Source organism: Onychostruthus taczanowskii, unplaced genomic scaffold (assembly GCF_017590055.1).
Source record: "Onychostruthus taczanowskii isolate IOZ18803 unplaced genomic scaffold, ASM1759005v1 scaffold4, whole genome shotgun sequence".
Taxonomy (NCBI): Eukaryota; Metazoa; Chordata; class Aves; order Passeriformes; family Passeridae; genus Onychostruthus; species Onychostruthus taczanowskii.
This window is the reverse complement of record NW_024501459.1, coordinates 506,848-533,316: the sequence shown is the minus strand read 5'-3', so window position 1 is coordinate 533,316 and position 26,469 is coordinate 506,848. Positions and strand designations below refer to the sequence as shown.

At 40.1% G+C, this 26,469-nt stretch overlaps 1 protein-coding gene across 20 annotated transcripts in view; it reads right to left on the bottom strand.

Moving 5' to 3' along the window:
• Nucleotides 1-643: 643 nt before the first annotated feature.
• Nucleotides 644-26,469, bottom strand: part of DTNA (dystrobrevin alpha) — a 221,049-nt gene continuing 195,223 nt past the window's right edge. For all 20 annotated transcript variants that reach the window (XM_041412835.1, XM_041412830.1, XM_041412833.1 and 17 more), the window contains 8 exons: nucleotides 23,824-23,920; nucleotides 22,536-22,553; nucleotides 18,407-18,566; nucleotides 15,505-15,594; nucleotides 14,825-14,993; nucleotides 13,964-14,096; nucleotides 10,658-10,702; nucleotides 644-4,178 (listed from right to left, as the gene is read on the bottom strand). In XM_041412835.1, coding sequence (XP_041268769.1) covers nucleotides 10,685-10,702; nucleotides 13,964-14,096; nucleotides 14,825-14,993; nucleotides 15,505-15,594; nucleotides 18,407-18,566; nucleotides 22,536-22,553; nucleotides 23,824-23,920 — 685 coding nt within the window. In that variant the 3' untranslated portion in view covers nucleotides 644-4,178; nucleotides 10,658-10,684. The remainder of the gene's footprint in view (nucleotides 4,179-10,657; nucleotides 10,703-13,963; nucleotides 14,097-14,824; nucleotides 14,994-15,504; nucleotides 15,595-18,406; nucleotides 18,567-22,535; nucleotides 22,554-23,823; nucleotides 23,921-26,469) is intronic.

The window sequence follows — 26,469 nt, the reverse complement described above, 5'->3', positions numbered from 1 at the left end:
TTTGCAACTCCATGCTCTTTTAGATAGCAACCAGTTGCAATTACCAACAACTACAAGGAAAGATATCTTAAAAGTATAATTGGAAAAACAGACTTGGTGTTAATCTGCAACAGAAGAACGTGTGACTGTGTATGGTAAAGCCATTCAAGCGTGCCTGTTCCAATGTTTTCTTCCTTCTAATGCCAGAGAAACAGTGGTTAAGAAAAAAAATTACACTATTGCAGATAGTTTAGGTTCCTGAGAACCACGTACCACCTTCTAAGTTTGTACCAGGCACCTTGTCAGGCCCTGATGTCTTCTGCTTATGGTCATTTTCACTGCTGTCAAGTGCATACAGGGGCAGGTGTTTTACACATAGGGAACTTCATTTTCAGGTTGTGAAACTGCTAAAGATATGGAGAATTAAGAAAGGAAGGAAGAAGAAACTGCTTGGGAAAGCAGGTACTGCTTGGTACCAAGTTCAAAGCACTGTGGAAGGTGATGGAGTGAGTTCTCCTGTGAAGTGGTGGAAGAGACAAAGACTACTTGCTGCACCACAGGGACACACTCTCCATCCCTTCCCTACTGAAAAAAAATGCTGTTTGGGCTCCATGGAACACGACATCCAAAACCAAAAAAAGCCACAAATACAATGTTCCATAAATTCCTTTTAAAAATCTTTTTAATGAAGAAATAATTCCATTCCAAAATATAGACACACAATTAAATAGTTTAATCACTTCAAAATATAACATGTCCCCAGTAGGTTCCAACACACACACACAAAACAATACTTAACAGCAATACAAAAACCCCATACAATAGCAGTTCTGTTACAATACCAATGAATATCGTGACATTTTTAGTGTCTCTGTATCTGTCTCAAGTGGTGTCAAGTACAGTGTTTTAAAAATGCGTTGCAGTTAGTAGCCTCAAGATGTAACTCTTCGAACTTTTTTTTGTTTGTTTTTGGTTCAAAGGTAAAAATGCCCTTTATTCTTCAGGACACTGTGGAGTGCTTGTTGGTCACAGCTCCGTCTGCTGAATTGAACCAATGTGATTACAGCAACCCGAGGCTGCAATATTTACAAGGTCTATCTACAGAAATTGCCAAGAACCAATAAGAATGGGAGAAGGTGACGACTGAAAGTAAAGGCGGACACACTTATGATAAATTATGATGCAACAATTTGGCTCATGCATATAAGAAAATACATATTATATCACAACAAAGGCCACACACCTTTTTATGCAGTTTAGTTAACATTACTACTTACAGACAACCCATTCTCCACCTTCGCTTTGGACATTCAAGGACCCTATACATCTTCACATCCCTGTCTCCTGATTCCAAACCACTGGTTTTCCTCCAGTGACAGTAAAACCACCCGGAGTTTTGATGGTTGTGGTGGGCCATTGGTAATTAACAAAAGGGCCATACCAGGGACCTCTTCTGTAACTGTGTTTGTTTTAATGACCACACACCACAACCAAAATAATATTCAACAAACAGACAAAGACCAGCTGGGTGAAAATGCAGCCAGCTTAACAGCTTGGAAAAATGCTTAAAATAGACATTTGCAGAGCTAAGTAAGAGGTGCTTCATCTCAGAGCTCCAGGGCATAAGGGACCCAGAACTCCTAAGGGATCATCTTGTTGACACCAGCCTAAAAGAAAAGTGCTTGATTAGTCAACTTCAGTTCTTACTCCTAGTTCAGAAGCTCTTGCAATGGATTTAGTCTAGTGCATCTATTTTAAACATGGTGATAATGAGCACGCAGACATTAAGGTGATGAGAGGGATCTATTACTTTGGGTACAATTAAACATGACACGTGTTGAATTGATCAGCCATTGCACATAGCTGTGTTCTAGCTTGTTTTCTCCCTGTTCAGGAAATGCTTGCCTGGCATCCTGAGCTGACAGCAATGTCTACAGGTTCACTGGAGTAGCTTAAAACATGGAGTGCTAGGCACTAGTGGAGGCTAACTCATTCCTGAGAGGAGGTTGGAGGAGGGGACAGTGGAGGATATGGTGCCTGCCTTGCCAGGATGGCACATACCCAGGAGCAAAGACCAGTGATTGCAGAAATGAAAAGCTTACATGAAGATATCTGGATCCCTTAGTATGCATTTGGATGTCTGAGAGCAAGCCCAGGTATGCAAGGATATACAGACAAGAGATCTGCATACACAATAAAATGATATGAAAGTGAAACATGGCAGCAGCTCTTTCATACAGATACTCATCCCCTAACACGTGGTGCCCAGGGAAACAGCCATGAGCCTGGAGAATGCATGCAAACAAGTGGACTTACTGGGTCGAGCTACATAGCAATCTCATGTAAACACGGCAGCACACATCCACGTCACCATGAAAGCAAGGACAGACAAGCCACGTTAACCTGCTTTAGATGGGTATCTCATCACTTGCTGTAGGCAAACTGTGCTGGTGTGAAATATCTGTATGAAACACCACTGTTTTCAGGGCTTCTAGACAGTGTCACTTCAGGTCAGCCAGGTACTGGAAGCCCAATATTGTCCTAGGGCAGTGAAGTTACCTTGGCACAGAGGCGGCCCCGAGCTAACACTGCGCAGCTCAGGAGGGCCAGGCAGCCAGCATGGAACACCTCCTGGTGTCCCTGCCCAGCTGCTGCTCCAGCTGTCCCTGGCCTGGCTCTGGCTCCTCTGCATGGCAGTGCCACATGCCACAGAGGTGTCACCTTTGTTTTGGAGCAGGGTGCTCTGGGGAGCACGTTGATGCTAGTTTGTGTCAATGCCCTCTCAGGAGCAGCTGTAGGTTTGTAGTCACAGCAGAGCAAGCACTTTTTAGCCAGCAGCCTCACTGCCTAACCCTGCCTAATGGCCACGTCAGTCCCCTTTCTCCTGAAATGCCTTGATAGTGAAAGAATACTAAACTGGATGAAACTCCAATTCTCTAACTGTATGCCTGTCCTTTCTCAAGAATCCACCGCTCTTCTTGTGCTTTTCACTGATCGCTATTTCTCCATCCAGCTCTGAAAGAGTCTCACCACACATTTCCAAGAGGGCATGCAGAACATCTGGTGGCTGGCTAAGGCAGTACACATTCGGAAATCAAAAGGAAACAGTTGCAAGCGCACTTTAAGCCTGTACATTTAAAGCTGAAGGCCTCGAAAATAACATAATGGAAGGGGGCGGGGAGGAAGAGGAGGGGCAGAGAGATGGAAAGAGCTGGTTTGTTGAACACATGCTTACTAAAGCTAAAACATCAATGAAACAATACCATGGAGGATTATACGTAACATCAGTCAGTTCAGGGATCTTATGGCACCTGTGGTTTATAAACAGCTTTAGCAACGAGTATTTCAAAACATAGTTCACAGTTTTAAGAAGATCTGTGCTGATTTAAAAACTAGATTCTATATCATTTGAATGTCACCTTTTGTATATGATATCTATTTGGAAAAAAAATATTTACACTAACTTCTATGGCTGATTTGTTAGATTATTTTGAAAGAAACATTCCTAAGTTACACATTAGCCCTAAATTAGAGAAGTCTATTATTATCATTAATTATATTATTTTAGTACATTTTGTATAAGCCTTAATTTAAAGACTTGCAAACAAATTGCAAATATAGTCTGGTACTTTGTTTTTTGGGCTACTAGATATATACACTCAGGAGTATCATCGTTCAGTGTTAAATGCATAATTGTCGCTTTTTATTTCTCCCGTGGAAAAAAAAAATGTACAGTGTATAGTAAACCGATCTACTAAAATCTCAAAGTATTTAGAAATCAAATTTCTAACTATAAACAGTATTGTCATTGTAAACTGAACAGGTTCAATATCATGTGCAAAGGGTTTACGTGAGTTATTAACAGCGCCGCCGTGTGTGACAGCGGCACGCGCGTCAGTCTGTTTGCTTCGCCAGTAATGAGCCATGTTACAGAAGATGTAGCTAATATAAGTTAGCTTTAAACAAAAGTCTTGTTGTCAAAAAACACACATCTACAAACTACAACTCTTAGAACAAAAGTACTGTGCTACAGTCCTCAGAACTTAGTTATGTGATTTTTTTGTCAAGAGACGCTGCACCTCTTGGTTCCATTCTTCTGTGAAGTTCGCAGCTGAGTTTTCTTCATCGTCTGTCCGAAAGCAGCTCTCCTCATCATCAGTTCTTACGTAGCTTTCATTGTCTGTTTGACTGCAGCTTCCCTGTTGAGAAACGTTTATGGAAGGTTTATAAAGAATTTATGGAAGGTTTATTTTTTAAAGAGTGTTGGTTTAACATGCTGCACCCATGCAAGCAGAGCAAGTAATGCCTCTGACTGCTGGTTCATTGAGAGAAAAAGGGAGCTGGCCAGTTCCTGTGGTTATCCCTCAAGGAGTTAAAAAACTAAAAAAGCCATTCTACCTAGGTGAGCTATAGGTATTTGAGCTGTAAATAGAAACTTACAGGTCATGTGGGAAGTTGGAAACTTCCCTTATCATGGGCAAGAAGGCTGTTGCCTGCTCTGCTGTGGGACCTTGTGGTAACTCAGTCTGCACTGACACAGATTTGCAGCATTCCCATTTTCCCTTCCACTTTCCCCTTCCAGCTCGCTCTATAAATACACTATTGAAAGTGAAACCATGGTTTTCACCATCCTCCTTGTGCAGTGTTCAGCCACTTGATTTACAGCCACTCACCATCATGAGCCTCCTCCACATGTAAATGTCTTGTATGTTTTACTGTGTCTAAGAAAACCTCCAGTTACTTGAAAGAATGATTCTGGGTGCTACAGCTCATGAACAGCCTAGTCCACTGCACAGTTTCTGCTGGTGCTCCTCTGTATGCTGAAGTATCAGAGAGTATGTTAAATTCCTACAGAAGAGGCATCAAAGTTTTAGCTGGTAATGGAAAATGCTTGATAGGTTACTTCTGCTCCTTCTCAGAGCTATGTCAGGATCTACAGTCAGGTAATACTGCAGACTTCTGCTTCTGGCACATTTCTCGTAAAAGCACTGTTTACACCTTTGACCCTTCCTAAGTTAAGGAACTCATTCCTTTTTCCTTTGAACTACCTCAGAGGGAAAACCAATCTGCATTGCATGAGATGCGATAATCACAGCATAATATACCACTCCCCACACACAAATTCTTTTCTACTTCTTTCAGTCATAAAGCTGGCCTAAAAGATGGGAGATGGAATGCAAATTACTTTGGCAAAAATAGTTAGATTAAATCTGATGAATGAAGAAAGGTCAGGTAGTTTAGTTTGCTGCTTCCCCTTCCTGAAACCATTTGATTGTATTAATTATTCAAGCACAAACACTTCCACCCCATTCCTTAATACCTAAGAATGCCAAATGGTATGATGATCTTAAGCACTAACATTTTGTTGATAAATGCAAAGGAAACCTACAGTGCAAGTCTAATGAGAATTTCATAAAAAATTTCTGAGGTACATCTTAAATGATATCTTTTAAAAATCAGACATGCACCTGTACTTAAATCTGCAAACTAATTTGGTAATCTTAGCAAAGGAATGCTTTGCTCTTCACAACTCAGACAAAAAAATGCAAATCAAAGGCATGGAAGAGGTCAGTTCTCAGCTGCCTGAGATTGTCTTTTACTGAATCAGCTTCAGGGTTATGTAAATAATAGAATCCTTTAAGCTGGAAAAGATCATTCAGTCCAGCCATTAACCCAGCACTGCCAAACCTCACCACTAAACCATATCCCCAAGTGCCACATCCACATGCCTTTCAAGTATTTCCAGGGATGGTGACTCAACCAGACTTGGGCAGCCTGTTACAATGCTTGGCAACCCTTTGGTGACAAAATTTTTCCTAATATACAAAAATATAGGAACATCTCATATTTCATGATGGTACCATTATAAACCACAAGAGTAAAATAAGAGTGGCTTGTGAAACCTGGGATGCATTAAGACACATTGACAGTAATGTTAAGTATTTGGGTTTGCTTCATATTTTCTAGATAAATTACTTTGGTGGACTGTGGGAAGTGTTATTCTAAATTCTCCCCAGGCTTCTCTCTGTTCCACAGCCAGCACTGGGATACATATATTTTCCTACAAGAGATAATGAGTACTAATGAACCTCAGAATCCTAAATTCACTGCAAAGTTTTCAAAGTGCCAAAATTATTTCCAAGTTAAGACTCTTATGATTTGTCATTATATAAAACTGTTTCTACACCTCTTCTGTTACGTAATCCACAGGTTCTTTTTTGTTACTTGTCATTCAGTGATTTTTCAAAAAACACCCCTGTCACTTGTGCAATTTTAGAATTGAATTCACAAATTTAAGCTCCTTCTTTCCTGATAACTCGGTCACAGTTTTTTACAGTGGTTTTTTACGCCTACATGCTAAGAAGAGGAGGACTCAGGGGGAAAAAGAAACCAAAAGGAAAACCAAAACATAGCTGAGTGAATGTAGCAGACGTTTTTGAAAATTACTGTGCTGTTATCCTCCTGTTACTTTCAAATGGAATGGTCCAGATAATGCTAGCTTTTATGTATTTGCTCAGGAAAAACCAAAAAAGATTGGACTAGACACACTCTCCCTTGGCCCATGGGTTTTATCACCTGACATCTGATGTATTCCTAGTCTCTGCTGGGAAACATGAAAACAGAGGCTTGAAAAAAATGGCAAGAGATGAGAAAAATATGAAAACGTTACTCAACATGAATTCTGGAAAAACAGTCAAGCTGAATACATGATATTTTTAAAGAACATATTCATATCAAAAATTTGAGAGGATTTGGGGTCTTTGCATTTGAAAACAAATCCACCTGTTTCAACACAAACAGTTCACTTTTGCAAAGGTAAATGTCTCCCAAAGACAAGCAAAGCCTCAGATCCCACAACAGTTCATGCTAAGGTTTTGAGAGAGCGAGAGTGTTTGGAGTGGAATGGAACTGAATCTTTAACTGAACTTATTACGTTTTTGTCAAGACAGGGAAAATCACAGTTAAAATCTGAGAACAAAACCTGCAGGAAAGCTCTGTACTCCCCCTCAGTGGGTGCCTTAGGTCTGATTTCTATTAGCTTTTCACACCTTCTCTCATGTTATAATAATGCATATAAATGAATTAGACATGACCAATTCAAATGTGTGCCAGCACTAAGAAAGCATAGCTTTAGAAAAGTCTAGGAAATTGCAGGTCTTGTGAGGACACGTCCACTGCATGAGTCAACAGCAACTAATTGAAAATGACAACTTCTCAACCGGTTTCTGAAATGCAGGATTTCTGCTCCCATTGGCCACCCTTGGCAAAAAACCAAATGCTGTCAAGGGGATAAAAGTAAAATAACATCAGAGTTGCAGTTTCACCTAATGTCAAGATCTGCCTAGTACCTGGTGAAAACAAGCTCAAATTAACTCTGTTTCTTTAAAAACAAAAAAGAAAAAAAAAAAAGAAAAAGAAATAAAAAGAATATTTAACATAAAAAGTAAATTGAAAACCTAATTAAATTATGTTTTATATATTACTGGAATCACTTGTTCTCTTGGGAATTTGTTATACTAGATGCTATTTCAAATCAATTCTGGAAAATTATACACTTAAAAATGCAAATGCAAACAGATTGCAAAAATCATCAATCAAATAACATCACCTTCAGATCAATGAGGAAATGAACAAAATTCTGTGGCTGGCTATCAGCAGCAATATTACTCACAAGGAGCTACAATAACCTGATCTCATTTCCCCCATCTTTTGTTTTTGTCTTTTTTTTTTTTTTTTTTTTTTTTTTTTTTTTAATAAGCACAAATGTAATACTGGTGTGAGAAAGTCTGCTGGCTTTCTACTTCCTATGCCCATCTAGGGCCATATCAGCTGTATCTGTATCACTATTGACTGAATAAGGGCTTAGAAATAAAACTCTTTATGCAGCTTCTAAGCTTCAAGCAAGAACCCAATGAAAATGCAAAAGCACTTTAGATACCATGACTGGTATAAACTATTTTGAAGTTATTTTTCCAGTGCTGTGAAATGCAAGTACCAAGTAAAATACACAAGATATGACAGAATTCCATATTCCCAACAGAGTGAATCCTGAGAAGATTCACTTACCATGTGAAGATGCAGTTATCAAAATCTACCATAAAACATTTTGTTCTTGCGGATATAGGTGAAGTGCCAAGTCCACCAGTTTTGGATGTCAGTTTCTGTAAGGGCTGGGCTTTTATATCTCCTGGGAATGTCACACTCTTTGGTACTGACCAGAGGGCTCCCTTGGGAGCTAAAAGGAATTTCACTATGAAAATCTTTCTTTTTGACAAGGTTTCAAAAATCATCCAGGAGATGAAATAGTATCTCAGTCTCAGATATCTGCTAATTTGAGACAGGACACGTATTCTCAAGAAAGCCAGCCTTCCAGAGCAGTATGTTTCCCCACATCACTATGTTAGCACTGCTTCCCAATAAAAAAGGAAACCTTATATAGAGTAGCCTGAGTTTTGCAACTCTAATTAAAAAAGGGTTTTTTTGACTTATTATTGCAAATTGTAATTATATTCAATTATATAATTTGCATATTCAATTATATACAAAATTTCCACTACATACATAGTTATACACACACATTGTGTAGTTGAAGTATCTACTTTCCTTTTCACATGACCTGATCTAAAACTGACAACTGCACCAAAACAGAGTAAGGAAAATTATTTCTCCGGCTGTAAATATTTAGGGAACTCTACATGGCTCATGTTTTTAACAAGACTACTGAGAAAATGAATGCAACCCGAGGAGCAATGTTAGGAGAATTTTTATGAGCAGTTATTTGGTGTTTATAGTACTCTGGGTATTGCAGTTTATTTGCTTTTCACATCCAGTTATTCTGCTTCAGCTGCAAGAGACACTGAGACAGATGCCTTGGAAATACCCTTTAGCAGCTGCTTTCACAAGGTACACATTTTAACAGTCAAGTTTTACTGTCATCAGAAGATGCAAACCCCTTGAATCAGGGTCAAATTTTACCATCAAAACTGCCATATAAATAAGGAGGTCTAGCATAAAACACGACACACAAAATCTAACAATATGAGTTCCTGTTAGAGTTGGCACAGGCTAGGTCACTGGTTTTGCTCATCTGAACATGACCCTGCTCCCAAGCTCCAGTGTCCATTTGATTGTTGACCACTGCTTGCTTTTAGCCCTGGCTTTGAGGGAGAGGTTCAGTCTGCAGAACAGAATCAGATCCCTATTCTGATTCCTCCTCCCTTTTCATCCCCATTAGCCCATGGTTCAGTGTCTCAGCAGGATGGACAGCACTATCTCACTGCCATCTTCACAGCAGGGCACTGCACTCTATCCTAGAGAGCCAGAAATGCAGAATCCATGGCTTCAGATGAGGCAAGACGAAATGTGTGGTCTCCCATTTCCTGGGCAAATGTTCAAGAGTTTTACTTCATAAAAATACATGTTATCTGTCTTCCTGAGGAAAAACACAATTGCTGAACTTGGCAGTAACCTCAGTGCTGCAACTGTGAGGCTGGCATGTGTAAGGAACATGACCTCAATATGGTGATGCCTTGTTGGGGCTACCTAAAACCAGACATCAGACAAAATTAAGGGAATAAAAAGCTGTTATATTTATTGAAGGGCCTTCAGGTAGATTTCAGGCAGATTAAGCCCCCCAGGGCCTACACCCAAAAATGGATGACAGGTCATGAGTTTTCACACTTTTATAAGTTTGGTCCATTTGCAAACTGGGAGTTAATCTTCCAGTTACAGCTTCAGGTAATGAAGTCATTTACCGCAAGTTTGCTCAGCCCAACTTTTGTTTCCATCTCTTGGGGCCTGAGACAGTAAGGTGTCCTTGATTCCCAGGCCTAGAGAGGAATTGTTTTGTCTGACCAAAATGATACAGTGACTTTGTGGACATTTGAATTTCTTGATTGCTTTTACTGTATTTCCAATCAGTAGTTTGCAGCCTGTGTATCATGCTGTGTATGTTCAAAATGGGAAGACAGTAGCTAACACTATATGGAGTTGAGAGTTACACACTAAAGAACTGCAGGATTACAAATATATGAAAAATATAAAAGCTAAATCCTAAGGCATCAATGGGACAGCAGGAAATTTATAGATCTTGCCATATTTCTGAACTGCCAGCTTCTATCCAGTAGCTGAGTGCCTTCCACTTTTTGGGGCTTTTTAAACTTCCACAACGCATCTGAGGATACCTCTGGTTAAGCAGCTGGTGGATTGCTTTCTTTAATGTTTGCATAAGTCTTGTTTCACACACTGGAGTAGATGTTCTGATCTCATCAGAAATTATTTATTTCAGTTATCCTAGGAAGACTAAAGCATTGAATGGAATTAAACTCAGGTCTCTTGAAATGTAATCTGATTCCTTATCTCCTGGACAAGGCTTCTCTGTACTGGCTAATATATTTGTGTTCATCCCCAGGGATAAAAAGCCCACGTTCTCACTCTGATGGCCAACAAAGGAAAAAACATAAAAAGCATGATGGCTTAACAGGAATCCTTGGGACTAGGACTACAGATCTATAAATTAGAACTGATTCAGAGAGATTCCAAGGCATCCCAACACAGGTTAAAAGGAGAAAGAAACAGCATTGTCACATACATACAGGTGCCACAAGATGCATTGCAACTGAAATGTATATTATGAGGATTAATTCCAAACTTTCTTCTAAATTATAATAATACTTACTTGAGAGGAGAGAGAAGAATATTGCACTCAACTTTGCAAACTGACCTGTAGATAACAAAGGACAGAAAACAGGAAGATGACAAATTAAGCCCGTGAGCAGCCAGGCAGTGTATTATTCTGAAAAAAGCCATGCACAAGCCTAGAAATAAAGGGAGCAATTAGGGACCCAGAAAATAAACCCAGTGAAAACTGTCTTACACAACATATCAGCAAAAGACTGTACCAAGAACAAAAGTGGAAACAGATGTGGGAGGATACACACTGTTAGCATTTACACTTGTGCATTAAATGTGTTTGGGTTTTTTTCTGATAGATACTTGTTATTTACAACATGCTTAAAAAAAAAAAAAAAAAGAGAGAAAGAAGCCTCCTCTAAGGTTTCATGTCCCTGATTTCCCTATGTATCTTGGCTTTTTTATACCAATTTAGAGTTCAGCACAAAAATCTTTCTTGGACACAAGGTGACACAAAATAACAAGAGTGGGATTGGGCCAACCATCTTTCATGCTACACTACATCTACATGTTTTTCTAAATGTGCTGATTTTACACGAAGTGAGACATTTAATAACATAAAAATGGTTACCAGATTGTTACTGAGGTGACCATTCTGCACCCTTAGTAGGAGTTCCTCCTTGCAGATTTTTTCAGCTGACAATTGCATTACGATTGCTACAGCTTCTGGCTTTCTTTGGCAATCCAGATGAATGCAGTGTATATGTGAGTACAAACAGTAAAACAGCTTGTAATAAATTCCAATGGTTTGATGCAAATGAGAATAGTTGACCTGGCCTCTGTTCAACAGGATACCCTAAACAAAAATTTTCCAATTTTCCTTTGTTTTTCCAAGTAGTAAGCTGTGGCTTTTTTTAGAATACTCAGTGATAATAGCAGAAAAAGGGATAGAAGAGTCAAATACCACAAATAGACAGCAAATTGCAGAGAACAACCAATGCCAAAGCACATGTCTTGGAGTCAATATATGACACTCTCCAACCAGCTCCTAATCATCTTAGTCCCTATTAACTTAATACCTTTTCTTGCTTCCTTTAAACCCATTCCCTAATTTAAATGGCATCACCCATACTGGGGAGGACTTCTCATGCATTGCCATTACATGCTTTGGGGCTGTGGTAGCAACTAAAAATAGATTCTACTTACAAGTCACTACTGTCAAATCACTGCCTGATAGGAGTTGACAATCTCATAGGCAAGAAAGTACATCATGAAACTTCTTCTCAAAAAATGCTGTTAAACAGAACTTGTCCAGAATGAGGACTTTCTGTTCCCTCAGTGAATATATTTTTGACAAAGAAAAAGCTTTTCCTTTTTTTTGGGCAGGGGAGGGTGTGTGTGTGTTGGGTTTTTTGTCTGTTTTTGTCCCTTGGTGGAAAGAAATTATGTAAAACAATGGGGAATACATTTCACTTGTGTGTAGTCTTGGCTCACCTAAATTCAGTTTTATTCTGATGTTAATAGGGAGAAGATTTCTTCCCTTTCTCCTGGGAATGTAGGTGGAAAACAGCAGAAAAACTATTTTGACTGAAGCAAGAGTAACACCCAGTGCCATCAAGTGACATGAATAACTTCTCCTGCCCTTATTTGCAGTCACATACATACTGAATTTTATGCACATACAAAATCCCGTTTTAACTAGTGAAACTCAAGTTACACTACTGCCATATATTGCACTTCCATATTGTAATCAAAATACAGTCAAACTGCTCTGTTGTTCTTTCTGAAGAACATGAAATTTTAACCAGAAAGAATAACATTTATTATTTGATGCCTGACAGCTGTGACTATTTAGGCACCCCTTCTCTAAACTGACAACTACGTTTCATTACATCAGCAGTAGCTGTTCATCCTGTTCAGAAGTTTGAAGGCTGTGGTTTTTGACAATTCCTATCTTGCATAAAAAGTTGACAATTTCCCCTGCGTCACCTGCTGTTGCCTTAGTAAATGATCTATAACAATCCTGCTCCTTTTTTCATGTCATTAAAGACCTCTGCAATTAAATGACTTTTGGCAACCTACTATGGGCATGTAGCAGGTCTACGTCAACAACAACAACAAGATGTTAACATCAACCTCAAAGTTACCTCAAATTTTGACAAGACTCAATGAGCTTTTACAAGACTAATATATCCTAGCAGCTTCACAGAAAAGAAGACCAAAAGAGCAGCCAATTTTCATTACAATGCAAGCCTGTCAGACACACATTGTCTCCAAAGTGACCAGCACTGAACAGTAGAGGAAAATTACCAGAAAAGAAGGCTAGATTTTATTAGCTCCTAGAAATCAGCAGTATAAAGAACTGTTGCCCATAAAGTGATTCTGAACCTCATTTGCAGACATCTGGTCTCTCAGAACATGTCTGATTTAGTTTTTATACGCCATTTAATATGTTCTTTAGGGGTGAGGTCCAAATTTGAGCCAACCACCATGTGGAAAAAAAGTTATTTTTGCTTGCTTCAGCTCTGCTCCCAAATAACTGAACTAGTTTTCTCTCCTACTGACACTACTTCTAACTTTGTAAGAAGTAATGTATTTTAAATTCAGATATTCCAAGTCAGAGTAACTAAAAACAAGGCAATAATCTGCAACACCAGATTAGAACACCAGGTAGAAGTGGAGACCATTATATAAATATGGGCATCTTCAAAATTCCAGCTCCCCCTGGCATATTTGCTTTGCTCAGACAAATGCCCTTTGAGAGCTTCCTCAGAGAGGTGTTTAATAACAAATCCCCAGGGTTTTCTGCACCAGATGCTTGTTGAATACTTGGTTCTCTGAGATACAATTAATTCCAGACCCTTTTGTGTACCTCCAGATTCTGACAATGACAGCAACACAAAGACTGCACCTGAGCTTCAGTTCACACTGGAGAAACCCTTATGAATGTTTCTTGCTATTGGAGAAAAAAAAAAAAAAAAGATATGAAAATAGCAGGACATCTTGACACCACCAACCAGCACCTATAACAGTGGGAACTGAGCTCTAAGTGACTTGGTACGCATGGGCAGAGAACAAGCTCAGAGGCAGTTCTGTCCCACCTGGTTCCCTGGTACCCTTATGGACCACTGCTGTGTGCCTCAGACAGTGTGGTCTTCTTGGATATGCACAAAGGCTGGAGGCATGTGTGTCTGTGTAAGGGTGACAGCACTTTTTGGAATGTGGCTGCTCTGGTAACCCAGAAGAGGTCACACCCCAGAGCCCAGGACTGGTTGGATGGCCCTGGGCACCTAAGGGCCATCATCCTTTCTCACTTAGGGAGAAACATGGGCAGTTGGTGTCCTTCTCCCACCTGGTACGCCTCATCCTGCAGCTTCTGCTTCAGGTACTCCTCCATTTTCAGTTCATTCTCCAGCTGGCGGACAGAGTCATTCTCGTAATTTTCATCATCTGCTCTGACATAAGGGTCTCCATCTTCTGTAACCCTAAAGACAATTATTAATAAATAGACTCCTCAGATGAATGACATTCAGAGTCAATAAAACTTCCCTTTATTGCAATCTATGAGGACTGTGGGATGCTTTTAGTCTAACCACATGCTCCACTAGTTAGTATTTTCTTGGCAGTGGAGAACATTTCTGTTATTTCCCTCTCTCATTAAGTACACCAAAGGGCATATTCTGCTGAAGGCACTCCCCTAAGGAAATGAGTAACAAAAGTTCTCAATAACTTCATACAAAGAGGCTGAACTAAAAATAACTAGAAAGATGCCTATTGTCTCTGAAAAGAAGGATCAGGTTGTAAAAGGCAATCCATTTGTTCATCAATTGAGTAGGTCAATGAAAAGCATTCTGTCTCTTCCATTTACACATTTCTCCTTTTCCAGTGAGCCCCAACAGGTCCCTTAGTCTGGATAAACAGGGAATAGGACTGCAGGGCAGGTTTGGGAAAACTGCTGTCCCATAGCCTCCATGCTGCCGGAGTGTTCCAGGCTGGATGTGAGACAGCTCAGTCCCGAGGGAGTCCTAAGTTCGAGGCTTTATTGTTTACAGAGCCCAATACTATGTAACCATGAAGCAGTCCTCACTTGGATGTATGCTCTTTTTTTTTTTTTTTCCCAAACAATTGAGAGGGAGAGGAAATACTGTGTGCTGCACTCTGTTTTCAGAGGAAGAAGAATGAGATCAGGAAGAGGTGTCAGGCAGGTACCCACATGTCACTGCGGATGGAGCCGGTGGCAGCAGCGCTGTGGATGTACCCAGGCTTCCGGGCGTGGATCTGCGCCAGGAAAGCCTTCTCAGACGTGGGGGATGGAACCAGATCATCAAAATGAGCCCGGCCAAACTCAGAATCCACATTGCTCTCGGTCTCGCTGCCCACTTCTGTGAAGCAAAACGTCCCATTTAACTTCCACAAAAGTACACAAAGTGTCTATTTCTTTAAGCACTTCTTTGCCTTTCCAACCGAGAATGCCACCTCCTCATAGTGATTAAAAGCATATTATTTTACTTATATAGGCAAAGCTTATAGTTTTCTTCTTGGACCAAATACTGAAACTTTTGCTTATCTCAGTTATTAAGTAGGATATTTTCATGATAGATAATACTACAGACTGCATTTTACAACAGGTCCTGTATGATCTATGCTAACTCTAATTTCTAAAGAGTGAAATCCCACTCCATGTGGAATCACAGACAAATTTTTCACTGTATCCATCTGCACCTCTACATCCATGGCTTTAGAACTGCTGAGTTCCAGAAGCTGTTACTTAGGGATTTTTTTAACAAAAGCATAAAAAGATTTGAAGACACAAATTTTCCTACCACCCACTTTTTTCATACAAACATGAAATTGTCACTGTGGTGACTATTCCCGCTTGTAAGCCTCACTCACCAGAATTTAGTTCTTTTACCAAAGAAGACATGGTGTTGGTGATTGAATCTGCTGCCACCAGCAAATCATTTCTTAAGTTTCGTCTTGCACCTGAAGCAAGAGATGGACAAAGCACATGTTACTATTATTCACACAACATATGTCTTACTGTTGAAAGCAGTTTTGACCCCGCTGAAAGCTGTCATTGTGATAATTCAGGGTACCAAAGTCCTTGCGAGGGGCACGTGCAGAAGAGTTCTCTGCAGAATGGCCTCATTTACTTATGCTGTATGCAAAAGCTGAAGCCTATCCTCATGCTTCATTTAATCACAATGCCAGATATGTGGAGATTATTCATTGCCATCAAGCTTGCATTTGTGTGGTGACACCAGCAGACCAGGCCTGGAAGATTAAATCCAGCGTGAACTCATTTACAGTGCCTGTGGGGGAGGAGGGAAGAAATGAAGTGTTTTCTCTAAGTTCCCACAGCTCAGTTTAATGACACCATTATTGCCAGATATTTGCCAGATAATTATGGCAAATGTTGAAGAAACACACTTGACCCCATCCCTCATCAAGACTATATGGATTTCTCTTCTCTGCTCCCTCTCAGCCTCTCCTGTAGCTCAAGGACTTTCTTGTATATTCTATAATTTACTGTCTCTGTCTCTCTCTCCCCCCCCAGCCCCCCCTTGCTTTTTTTAATAAAGGAAGCACTACTGCCTCTCTAAACAGCCCCAGGCTGCTTTTAAACTCTTTCTAATAATGCATCTAGAAGTGTTTCCCTGCTGAACCTGGCAATATTCCCATAAACATCAATCATGAGAGATTCTTGTGAGCTGCAGAATACTCCTTCCTTAGGAGGGGTCTGTGGGTAACGTGTGCTTAACTCCCTCAAATTCCAAACACAGATACTATTGTTGAATAGCCGAATAATCAATATATTCCACAGAGTCACTAGTCTTCCAAATGGAATAATTACAGGAATTGGCTACTGTAGATTTTTTTAAACTCGCTGAATGCAAACCAATACATTAAAAAAAATTTCTCAAATTTCAAAGAGTTTTTTTTTTAATGTATCCATTAGCAAATAGTTACTGGAATGTAAATTACAGTAGTTAAACTCTCTCTTACACACACACAGACAACCACTCTCTCTCTAAAGTCTTCCCAAATTTGTGCCTCTGAACTATTGCAAATGCTGTGAAAGAGAAATGGAAAAAATGAAGAGAAAATGTCCTTTAACCACGGCTTGTCTGCATTATGTGTATATAGGCAGATCTCTGTTGGTGCAGCAGAGAATGGAGCCATAAAATATCAGCCCAACCCCCCTCACAAAGTTGTATGTCAAGATGTGACAGAATGCTGGCTTCAAGTTCTTTGGGTTTGACCTTCCTATCTAGAGCTTCCTATCACAGTAAATAATGTTGAAGGTATTTATTTTTTTCAAACGCAGCAGTTTTAAAATGTGATCACATAACTTCTTATATTGCTTTTCATCTTGAACAGAACACATTTTTACACTTAAAATGCATTTGCCTGAGGGAGACTTAGCATTGTTTATGGATATTTTATTGTGGCCACTATATTATTTATCTTACTCTTAACTCTAGAAGAAGCTGTCCCATAACAGCATAGGAGCTAGGGCTCCATATTTTTGCTTTTTGCCTGTCTTGATTTTTCTCATAGCAGAAAAAAAGGAAAACATATTGCCTGCTTTTCTTTTGCCACAGAAAATGAGATTAGCAGCAACCCATTCTGTTGGGACCAGGAATTATGCCTATGTTCAATACTTGAATTAACCAGTGCTTTAGAAGAAAGTTCTTGACTGCATTACAGATTCAACCTTGTCCAAAAATACACACAAAGACACAATTCACAGGAAAATCAAGGGGAAGGGTGCATGAGAGGGCTGAACTGGGCTCCTGAGAAAAAGCACGCCTCCACTGTAGCAGAGGAACTTCTGAGCTTACATTTAAATTTATGTTTAATTTGTGCTGGGGAAAGAGGGAAAAAACTTATTCAGATCGTAGAATTGCAATCATGCAAATATTTTAGAGAGAGCAGATTAAAAAAATAAGGAACATTTATTCATTTAGATAACATGGACTACTCACTTTCTGTGTCATTCAACATAATAATTTACATTAGTGGCCTATGACACTCAAAACACTTTACAATGTATTCTTATTTCAAAAAAGAGTGGGAAGGCGATGACAGTTTTCTGGAAACACAAGGAAAGGGTTCACCTAGACTTTCAGACTTGATTCCTTTCTAGTCTAACTGGACCCTTCTCAGGCCCAAAGCAAAAAGACAAGGGACAACAGTCACAAGTTGCATCAAGGGATGTTCCAATCAGGCAGAAGGACAAGGAATTTACACAATAAGGATGGTGAAACACTGCAACAGAGAAAATGAGTGACAGGAGCTATCCAGAACTCAGCTGGTAAAGGTCCTGAATGGCTTGATCTCACTTTGAAGCCCTCTTTCTTGGGGCAGAAGGACACAGTCACTTACAAAAGCCCTTTCCACCTAAACTAATTCTATGATTGTATCATTTACTTCTAGCACAGTCTTTATTTAAAACACACTGACAACACCTGCTGAGGTCAATAGCATTTTTTCTGGTTAACAGAGCAGTGATAACTATTCTCACCCTCTTGCATCAAAGTTCCTTCTTACCCCAAGCTCCATTAATTGGCATCATTGTCCAGTTTCTGCTTACCTGCTTGCTTTGACATCTTGCTTTAATGGCTGACAAAGTCAATTTTCAATGGCAAAATGCAGCTGTCACAGATATTTTTTGTTTTGTTTTGCTTCATTGCATGCAACTCAGAAGCTCAAGTACACAAAGTCAGTAACCACAAGAAATAATGATTCCTCAGTCTCCAGGTGCCTCAGACAAGCTGCTAATGAGACTTACTTTGTGCAAAGGCTTCCTGCACATCTCCTCCCACCCCGGTCAGAGAGTCCTGAGGTGCGTGGGTCGGGGTGGAGCAGGCAGAGGCAGACCTGATGGGCATGGGAATAGGCCGGCTGATGGTGTGGCTGGGCGAGGAGCGTGGGGAGCCTGCCCCCTGCGTCTGCAAAACAATCAAGGGGTTAAACAGGGGCTTTGCAAGAGCCTGCCTGCTGTCCTGGTCACCCATCCCTCAGCTTAAAGGCATCGTGCTCTTTGTAGATCAGTTGGGTAGTGTTAATTTTGCTAGAAAAAATAAACCGAAGTCAGTTGTTAGTTGACAGCAAGGCTTCTGTGTAGAGAAACAGTAAGTAGGAAAATATGAGTCAAGATCTGACTTCCTCCAAGCATGGGAAAATGTCAGGCAGCTAAATTAAAAATATTCCAAGTTAATAAAGACCACACTACAGAGCTCTCTGCCCTCTCCCCTCTCACTCCCCCAGTTCACATGCGTGTCTGCTAAGCCGTAACCCATTCTGGCTGTGAGAAGGGGAAAACTGCTGGCACCAGCCTGGCTTTCAGCCTGGGCAAGGGACTGGAGCAGCCCCTTTCAGCAGAGCCCTGCCACAAGAGCGGAGCACAGCCCTGCCCTCCGCCTGCCTGCAGGACAAGTTCATGGTACATGCAACCTCTCAGTCACATAAAGTCTGACACTCGCGATAAATAACACACATTTCTGCTTTTTATTTGGAGCTAGAGAACGATTTAAGCCACTATTAAATTATCTGCTCCACATATTCAGACACTCCCAAAACACTGTGGGGATAGGGCAATATAAATTCCTGCTATGGGTTCAGCTGCTGGAAGTGAAAATGTTTTAACACCGGTCATATAAATGTCATGCTGTTAACACCTCACAGTTAGGATCACTTAGCTGAAATTCAAGCAGACTTTAAAAAAATTGCAATTTTTACTAATGCAGCTAGGTGAATCATATCAAGAGACAGAGCACTCTTCTCACCCTCTGTTTCAAAGTCCTGGGAATGTGCATCCATGTAAGAAAAAATTAATGCTGGAACCCACATCAAACTGCACATAGCTTTTGGAACCCAATGTTTAGCAGATGCAAAGGATGGAGGTGGCTTGAATGCTTTTAAAGGGGAACTGCAACACAAGCTCCTGGTTGTTTTCAGTCAAAAGTGACTGGGGAGGTGGTGTTTCCCTTATCTTAGATTTATTTTAAAAATACAGGAGGATTTTTTAACTCTTCCCTTGGCATTTATTTTGATTATGGTATTGGTTGCCACTGCAGCTCTGATTATGTTTGGCAAATACGTTCTAAGAAAGACAAGTGCAGGCCATTGCAGGTTGAGTGCAGCATTCTTGAGACTTTTACACATTCCTGACCTGGACCATAAATAATGTATCAGAATACGAAGCTATTTGTCCTTTTATCCTATCACCCCTTTCTAAGAGACATTATCACCTGAAAGCCATCAAGGGTAAATTAATTTTATGAGAAATAAGCACATTACTGATGGAAGAGTGGAGGATTTAATACTTATAATTTCTTTAATTATTGGTTTTGGAACATTTACATGATGAATGGAAAAGGCAAATTGAATATATAAAGGCCAGATGCTCTCCTGTTTCTAGAATCATCTATACCAGCTCCAGCAGAAATGGAGGTATTTAGACCTCTGGAGGAAGGGCCCAGAGCAACTTGGAGATGCTCCAAGGTCCTTGTTAGCCATAACCCCTGCACATCAGGCAGGGCACCCAGGATCTCCAGCTTTCTTCTTTCATGCCCTGACAGAGCACATTTCATCCTCACTCAAACACATTTGCTGAGGAATTTTTGGTTCTCAGCACTCTGAAAGTGCCCTTTTTCCCTTGCCTTTTTCCTTAGCTCCCTTTTGCCTTTGATCTCTGTTCTGGGAACACCAACAACAGTGGGAACTTTCAAAGATGAGGAAAAAAATGGACAAAATTTGCTTCCTGCCATCAAGCCATATTCAGGAATGAACTTCAGAATAGGCATTTTATTTACTAAAAATAACAGATGCCCGCCAGTACTTCTGGGCTGGAATTTTCCCTTAAGAGATGCGGAAAGTGCTGCACACCCAGGGCTTACATTCTGTCTGCTCTGAAGCTACGACTGGGATCTTGTGTTTATGATAAACACAGAATGTCTGGGAAGCACAGGAAGATGAAGCATTCGGAGTTCCTTGTCCAGGAAAAATCTCCTCACTTTTCATACTATTTGGGCAGTATGAGACAGAACTGATGAACAGCAAGTTAAAATGGGAGGATATTAGAGAATGCCTGATTTCAGAGAGGTAAAAACTCAAATTATTTTACTCATTTAGATCCATCTCAGCCCAGGTTTGTGGGAATGAAGTGGTATTAGGATTGGACTCCTGCTTAGTGGCTATCAGGACAATTGCGGTTTTCAAACCTGGCCCTAATAGTCTGAAATCTGCTACGACAGCCAGTCTTAACTTCTTGGTAAGGCCAGCAGAGAAGACAAGCACTGAATTGCTCTCAAACCTTGACAGCTCTACCCGCTAAGGATTAAAGCATGCTGAAAGGGGAGCTACCACAGCCACCATGGATATTTGGATGGCTTCAGCTTTTGTGTAGTACTTGGTTGCAGCTATCAGTGTTCTCATGCCTCCCAGGAATATTTTCAGGTATTTTATTTAATTCACCAACCCTAGTCAAATTGCTACAGCTTTTAAGTAAACTCTTGCTAGACAGGAAAATTTCCCCACTATCCAGTGTCATGCATGCTTAGTATAAAATGCTTGAAATGAAAACCGGCTTTACAGGAGTTTTAGCCCATTGCTCCCTCTGCTGGGACTGAACTGGGATGACATATGGGGAGATCGCACAGCCTCATCAAACGACAGGGATGTGAAGAACTCATTACCCTTTCTCAAGGAAGGGCAATGGAGAAATAGATAATTCATAAGCATTAGATGAATTGCCAGGCTGCTCATTCCAATTGAATTCCTCCAGAAATTAATTTAATCCTGTTTCTCTCAACAGATCATGAAATGGCATAGCATAATGGGGATCATTAAATGGAAATGGTGAGAGTAATTCTTTAGCATCATCACCTGGTATTCAGTGAGGCTATTACTCTTGGAAAGAAAAAAAGCCATAAAAATACCTCATAGCAGCCTGAAAATGAGCTTTCACTTACACTGTCCAGTGAACATTTTATATGATAAGGTAACTTCTGTCACACTGGAAGCTTCTCTTTTGTGAACAGAACTTCAGAATAAAAAAAGACAGCCCTTACATAGAGATGGTATTTGGTCAGATTTGGTTTTTTAAGTGCAAGTCTACAAAAATTAGCCAAATGTTGGTTTTACGAAGATGAGCATTACCTACAAACTCTGCATGCTGTATCACAGACACAACACATCAGACTTGTGACTGCGCTTCTGCTGATGAAAGCAGGAGGAAGTGTGTTTTGTTAAAGTGAAACACTTTTATTGAACTCATAAATCAGACTGCTATCTGAAAAGTGCCTTTTTTTAAAGCCTAATCTATTTCCAAGATCCATTACAATACTGAAAAGCTCAGAAACAATTAAATCTTCCAAAATTTACTATTATTAATGTAAATACTTCCTCTGTTTTGATCTAGGCTGCAGAAAACATTTATTTCCCTGGAGACTCATGGGGCTATTAGCATCAGTGCCAACTTTTAAAGATGTGCACAATATGCCCTGACCTTTCTGGATAACATGAGCTTTCAAATTCACTGCCCTTGTCTAATTTAAGCTCAGTTATATTTTTCTTGAAAGTACAAAATTTCTCATTATGTTTTCAAAATGTTATCTGTTTAATTCATATTGTAGGTTGGTGTCGCTACATTTGAGGTGCGGTTTCTACACCTTACGTGTTTTAATTTAGAGGAGTGAGGAAGATTCCCTGTAGCCATGACTCAGTTTCTAGAGTGCTAAGATGTTTCATTGTGAAAATTGCTTCAAGACACTAATGCAGGAAAGAACTGCAAAATATTAATTTTGGTCAAAAGTACACACACACACACTTCTCAAGCAAAGGAAGTAACACAAATCACAGGAACACAATCACATTTAGGAGTTAGTGAGGCATCCAAAGAGAAGGTAACTTGCTACCTGTTTCAATTCTTCTTCCTAAAGAAAAAGACAATCAGCACATGAGATGTAAGCAAAGAACAAAAAACAGAGCCAAATTTGGAGCACAGGGTTAAAGGTGCAATCAAGATAGTTGAAGATATGAGACCAAGTTAAGGTCCCACCTCTGCATACTTTCAAACACCAGAATAGTGCAAAGTGTGCAGAAAGCTGCTGTCTTTCCTACCCCAAATTTTCTTTATCCAGGCAGTGACTAACAGCCAGCAGTCTTCACTGCTGGTTGTGGCACTGTGGCATTTCATGGGTAGAACAAAAAGTATCCTGCCTACTTCGAGCTCCCAAAATCCTGCTGGCTCTTCAGTGGGTTCTACTGCTGAGGTGTCACCAATTCGTGCATTGTGGCTGCAAAGCCTGTGTCTGAGGAGGGGCAAGTGACAAACTCATCCTTCGATGCAAATGGATCTACATGGATGCATGCTGCATCTAAATGGAGGCATGTTGCTAAATGGATTTCAGTGAAATTCCTTCTGCTCTTATCTGAGCCATATTTGACCCAAGTTGCACTGAACTTCCATGAACTCACTTGAGCTGCCATAGACCACAACAAAACAGATTCCTGTGCTACTCGGGGAGCTTTCTTCCAATGTGAATTTGTGGCATCATCTGTCCTGAAGCACATCATGTAAAACAAGGCTGCTAATAAAAACACATCTTCCATCTCACCCTAGCCTGTCTTTAAAAATGGACATGCTTTTTGATATCTTGGTTCTTAACTGAGCTCCTCTGTTGAGACACGTTTCATCTGTTTAACAAGGGCCTGCTTCTGTATCCATGAAAATGAAACAAATGATGTAAGGAAAGCACCTCTGAGCTGAGAAAGGTAGGCGTGGTTGTCAAATGACTCATCCGACAGAACCAGCAACTGAATAAATTCAAGAAACTAACTTCAGAGCAAAGTTAAAGGAACTAGCCTAGTGATTCTATACTGTCAGCTGCAGTGAATAACAGCGTACAGTGCTGAGGTATTTTTTTCCTTTACAGCTAACAGTTAACTTGTTTTATGTGTCAGTTTCTTTTCTTTTTTTTACTCCTCCTAGCAGCAGGTGACAATGATGATGCAGTGCTGCTACGGAAACAACATCATCTGAAACCCCTGAATTAAAAGACCAAGGTAAAACACAAAAAGGGAGGGAAACGCAGCCAAATTTTGTGGGTAGAAACAGTCAGGTTCTGCAGAATTCTGTGGTTACATATCCTCCCTCTTGCTTTACTTTTGTTTTCCTTGGTAGTACCAGGTGGAGTTCCTTACCTTCAGCAGTTTCATGAGGCCTTCTAACTGAACCATCAGCTCCCTTCGGCTTTCCTGGAGAGCAGACATCCTCTGTTCCAGCTCATCCTTCCGCTGTCTGAGAAACAAGGAGACCTGATCAGAGCTTACCCCTCACAGCAGCAGCAGCTTCTAACTGCATCATTTTGCCAGCCTCACTATGGGGACACATGCCTACAGACCACAGGAAAGCAAACACACAGTACGAATTCAGCACAGGATTTAGAAATGTGGCTACATGATGGCTAGGGAGTTCCCGCTCACTGGGAATCCTCATAGGACTGAATAGTGATTAGGGAAAAGACAGACACTGACACAGACCCTTCTTCAAAGAACAAATGAGGTTCAAACAAGCTTCTGTTATACTCCCTTGTGCAAATGCCTGGCAATTTTAGCTTTGGAACTCTAGTCAATAACCTCACTAGCTGTCAGGAGAAATTAAAGCCATGCCCTGAAGGACAGGAAATTACAGCAGGGGCACTGAACACAGTGAGATATGAGAGAAGCTAAGAGAGCTCAGAAATTCAGACAAAAACCCACAGTAATCTGGTTTTGTTTCTATTTTTTTTTTCTCTGAAAGCAACAGGAAGACTATCACATAGTACAGATATAAGTGCTTGAAATTAGCTCTTTGCACTTGGAGTCCAGTGCTGGTTGCGTGACACTGGGAATACTGAGCCACTCCAAGTGTGACAGTCTCTCTGTGCTCCCATAAATCTGAACAGCTTTGATTCTGCACAGCTCCACTGCACAGGATGGTGGAACAGCACATGCACATGTTAAACCACTAAATTGTGGCAAGTTTCCACCTACAAACAAAATAAAATTGTTGCATTATGGAAGTTATGATATAATTAATATTACTACTGAAAAATATACATGTATTTTATATTCTACTGCATTGCAAATAACATACGAACACTGTTGTTAGCCTTGTACTACCTACAAAATATGACAATTTAATTGTAAATGGAAAAGCACTGGAACCAACAAGACTTAAGTAGATTTCCTGTATTTAGGGCAATATGAAACTCTGATTTTGAGCCTTCACTGTAAGTGAGCAACTACATATATAGTCAACATTGATTTCTACAGGACTGCTCATGTGTGCTATCCCTCACCTATATAATAGGATCATATAGTAACACTGCCAGGTTGCATTTACTCTTCTGAAGGATTGATCTATTTCCCACTATAGAATGCCTGTGTTGGCTTTTCTTTTTGAGACAGGTAATGGTTGGAAATGCTATGAACTGTACAAAGGCAGCAGAGTTTATTATTTAATGAAAATAAGGTCTGTGTAATTCAAAGTGGCAGGTCCTAGCACAGAGCTCTGCTGGGCTTTAGATCCATTCCACAGGGACAGAGGAGCTAAGCAGTGTGCACTGTACAGACTGCTCCTCTGAGGGTTTTCTCCTGCTGTACTCCAGAGCAAATTCTTGGAAGTAAGGGGTTTTCCAACCTGTCTCCAAGACAGTACTGGCAATGTGAAGGAATGCTGTGTTCAGGACCTTGTTTCAGTGAGTGCCACACTACAGCAGCTTGTGAAAGATGGTGGGACAGGTACCCACAACACTGTTTACAGATTCCAGCATTTCTTAATACAATGTGAACTAAATTGCTCCACAGCCTTAAATGCTTCAAGCCTGAAAAATCAGCAGGGTAACAGACATAAATCAGGGCTGCTACCCTGAGTCCTGCTGTTTTATACATAAGAACAGCCTTATACCATCTTAAGTGTCCAGGAATTCGAGGTGGTATCAAAATTCCCCAGTAAATCCGAAGTCAAGACATTTGCCTTTTAAGTGGTGAACATTTCAGAAGGAATGCAAAGCAGTTCAGACCCAGAGATTAAAAGTTATTTTCTGATTCTCACTCTGCATATTAAATCAGGGAAGGTATAGGTGAGGAATTCAGTATCACTGCCCTAAGGACATCACATACCAAGAAATTAAAATAAGGGGATTATGCTTTAATATGTGTATCAAAATTGAAAAGAGGGAAAAGCAAAGTAATCAGCCTGCAAACACTGCACAATCATTCTTTTTTTTAAAGTGTAATGAATTTTATTAGTCAACTACATAGAAAGTTGATTGCCTAAACCTGCTGAAAATGTACTTTCAGTTTGATGGACAAGAGCTACATAATTGGTATATTTTACAGTGTACACATTTTTATGACAGTGTTATATGCCTCACACAATGTCACACTGTACATCTCCAGAAGTAATTACACATTAAAATCACTCATAGAAACTAAGAAGCTAATTTGTATTTAGATTGGAAAGCTAAAGTAATGATTTGTGAATCAGAAAAATATTTTTGTGTGAAAAACTCCATAATAAAACTATCAAGTATTTGTAAAGAAAAAAATTTAGCACAGTTTCTTATAGTAATTTCCTTTGGATATGCATCAGACCACTAAAATATTAGTGTGAGGAGTGGCTAAGTGGCAAAAAATGTTCATTAGTCAGGGGGCAGAGCAATCTAGCATTGTTTCACTGGAAAGAAAGTGCTTACACTCTCTTCTCTATTCATATAGAGCATTTTGAATAGCTCTTATTGGATTCTCTGTCTGGCTCTCACAATATGAGCTTCAGGATTTCCAGGGAGCCTATGAATCTGGGCC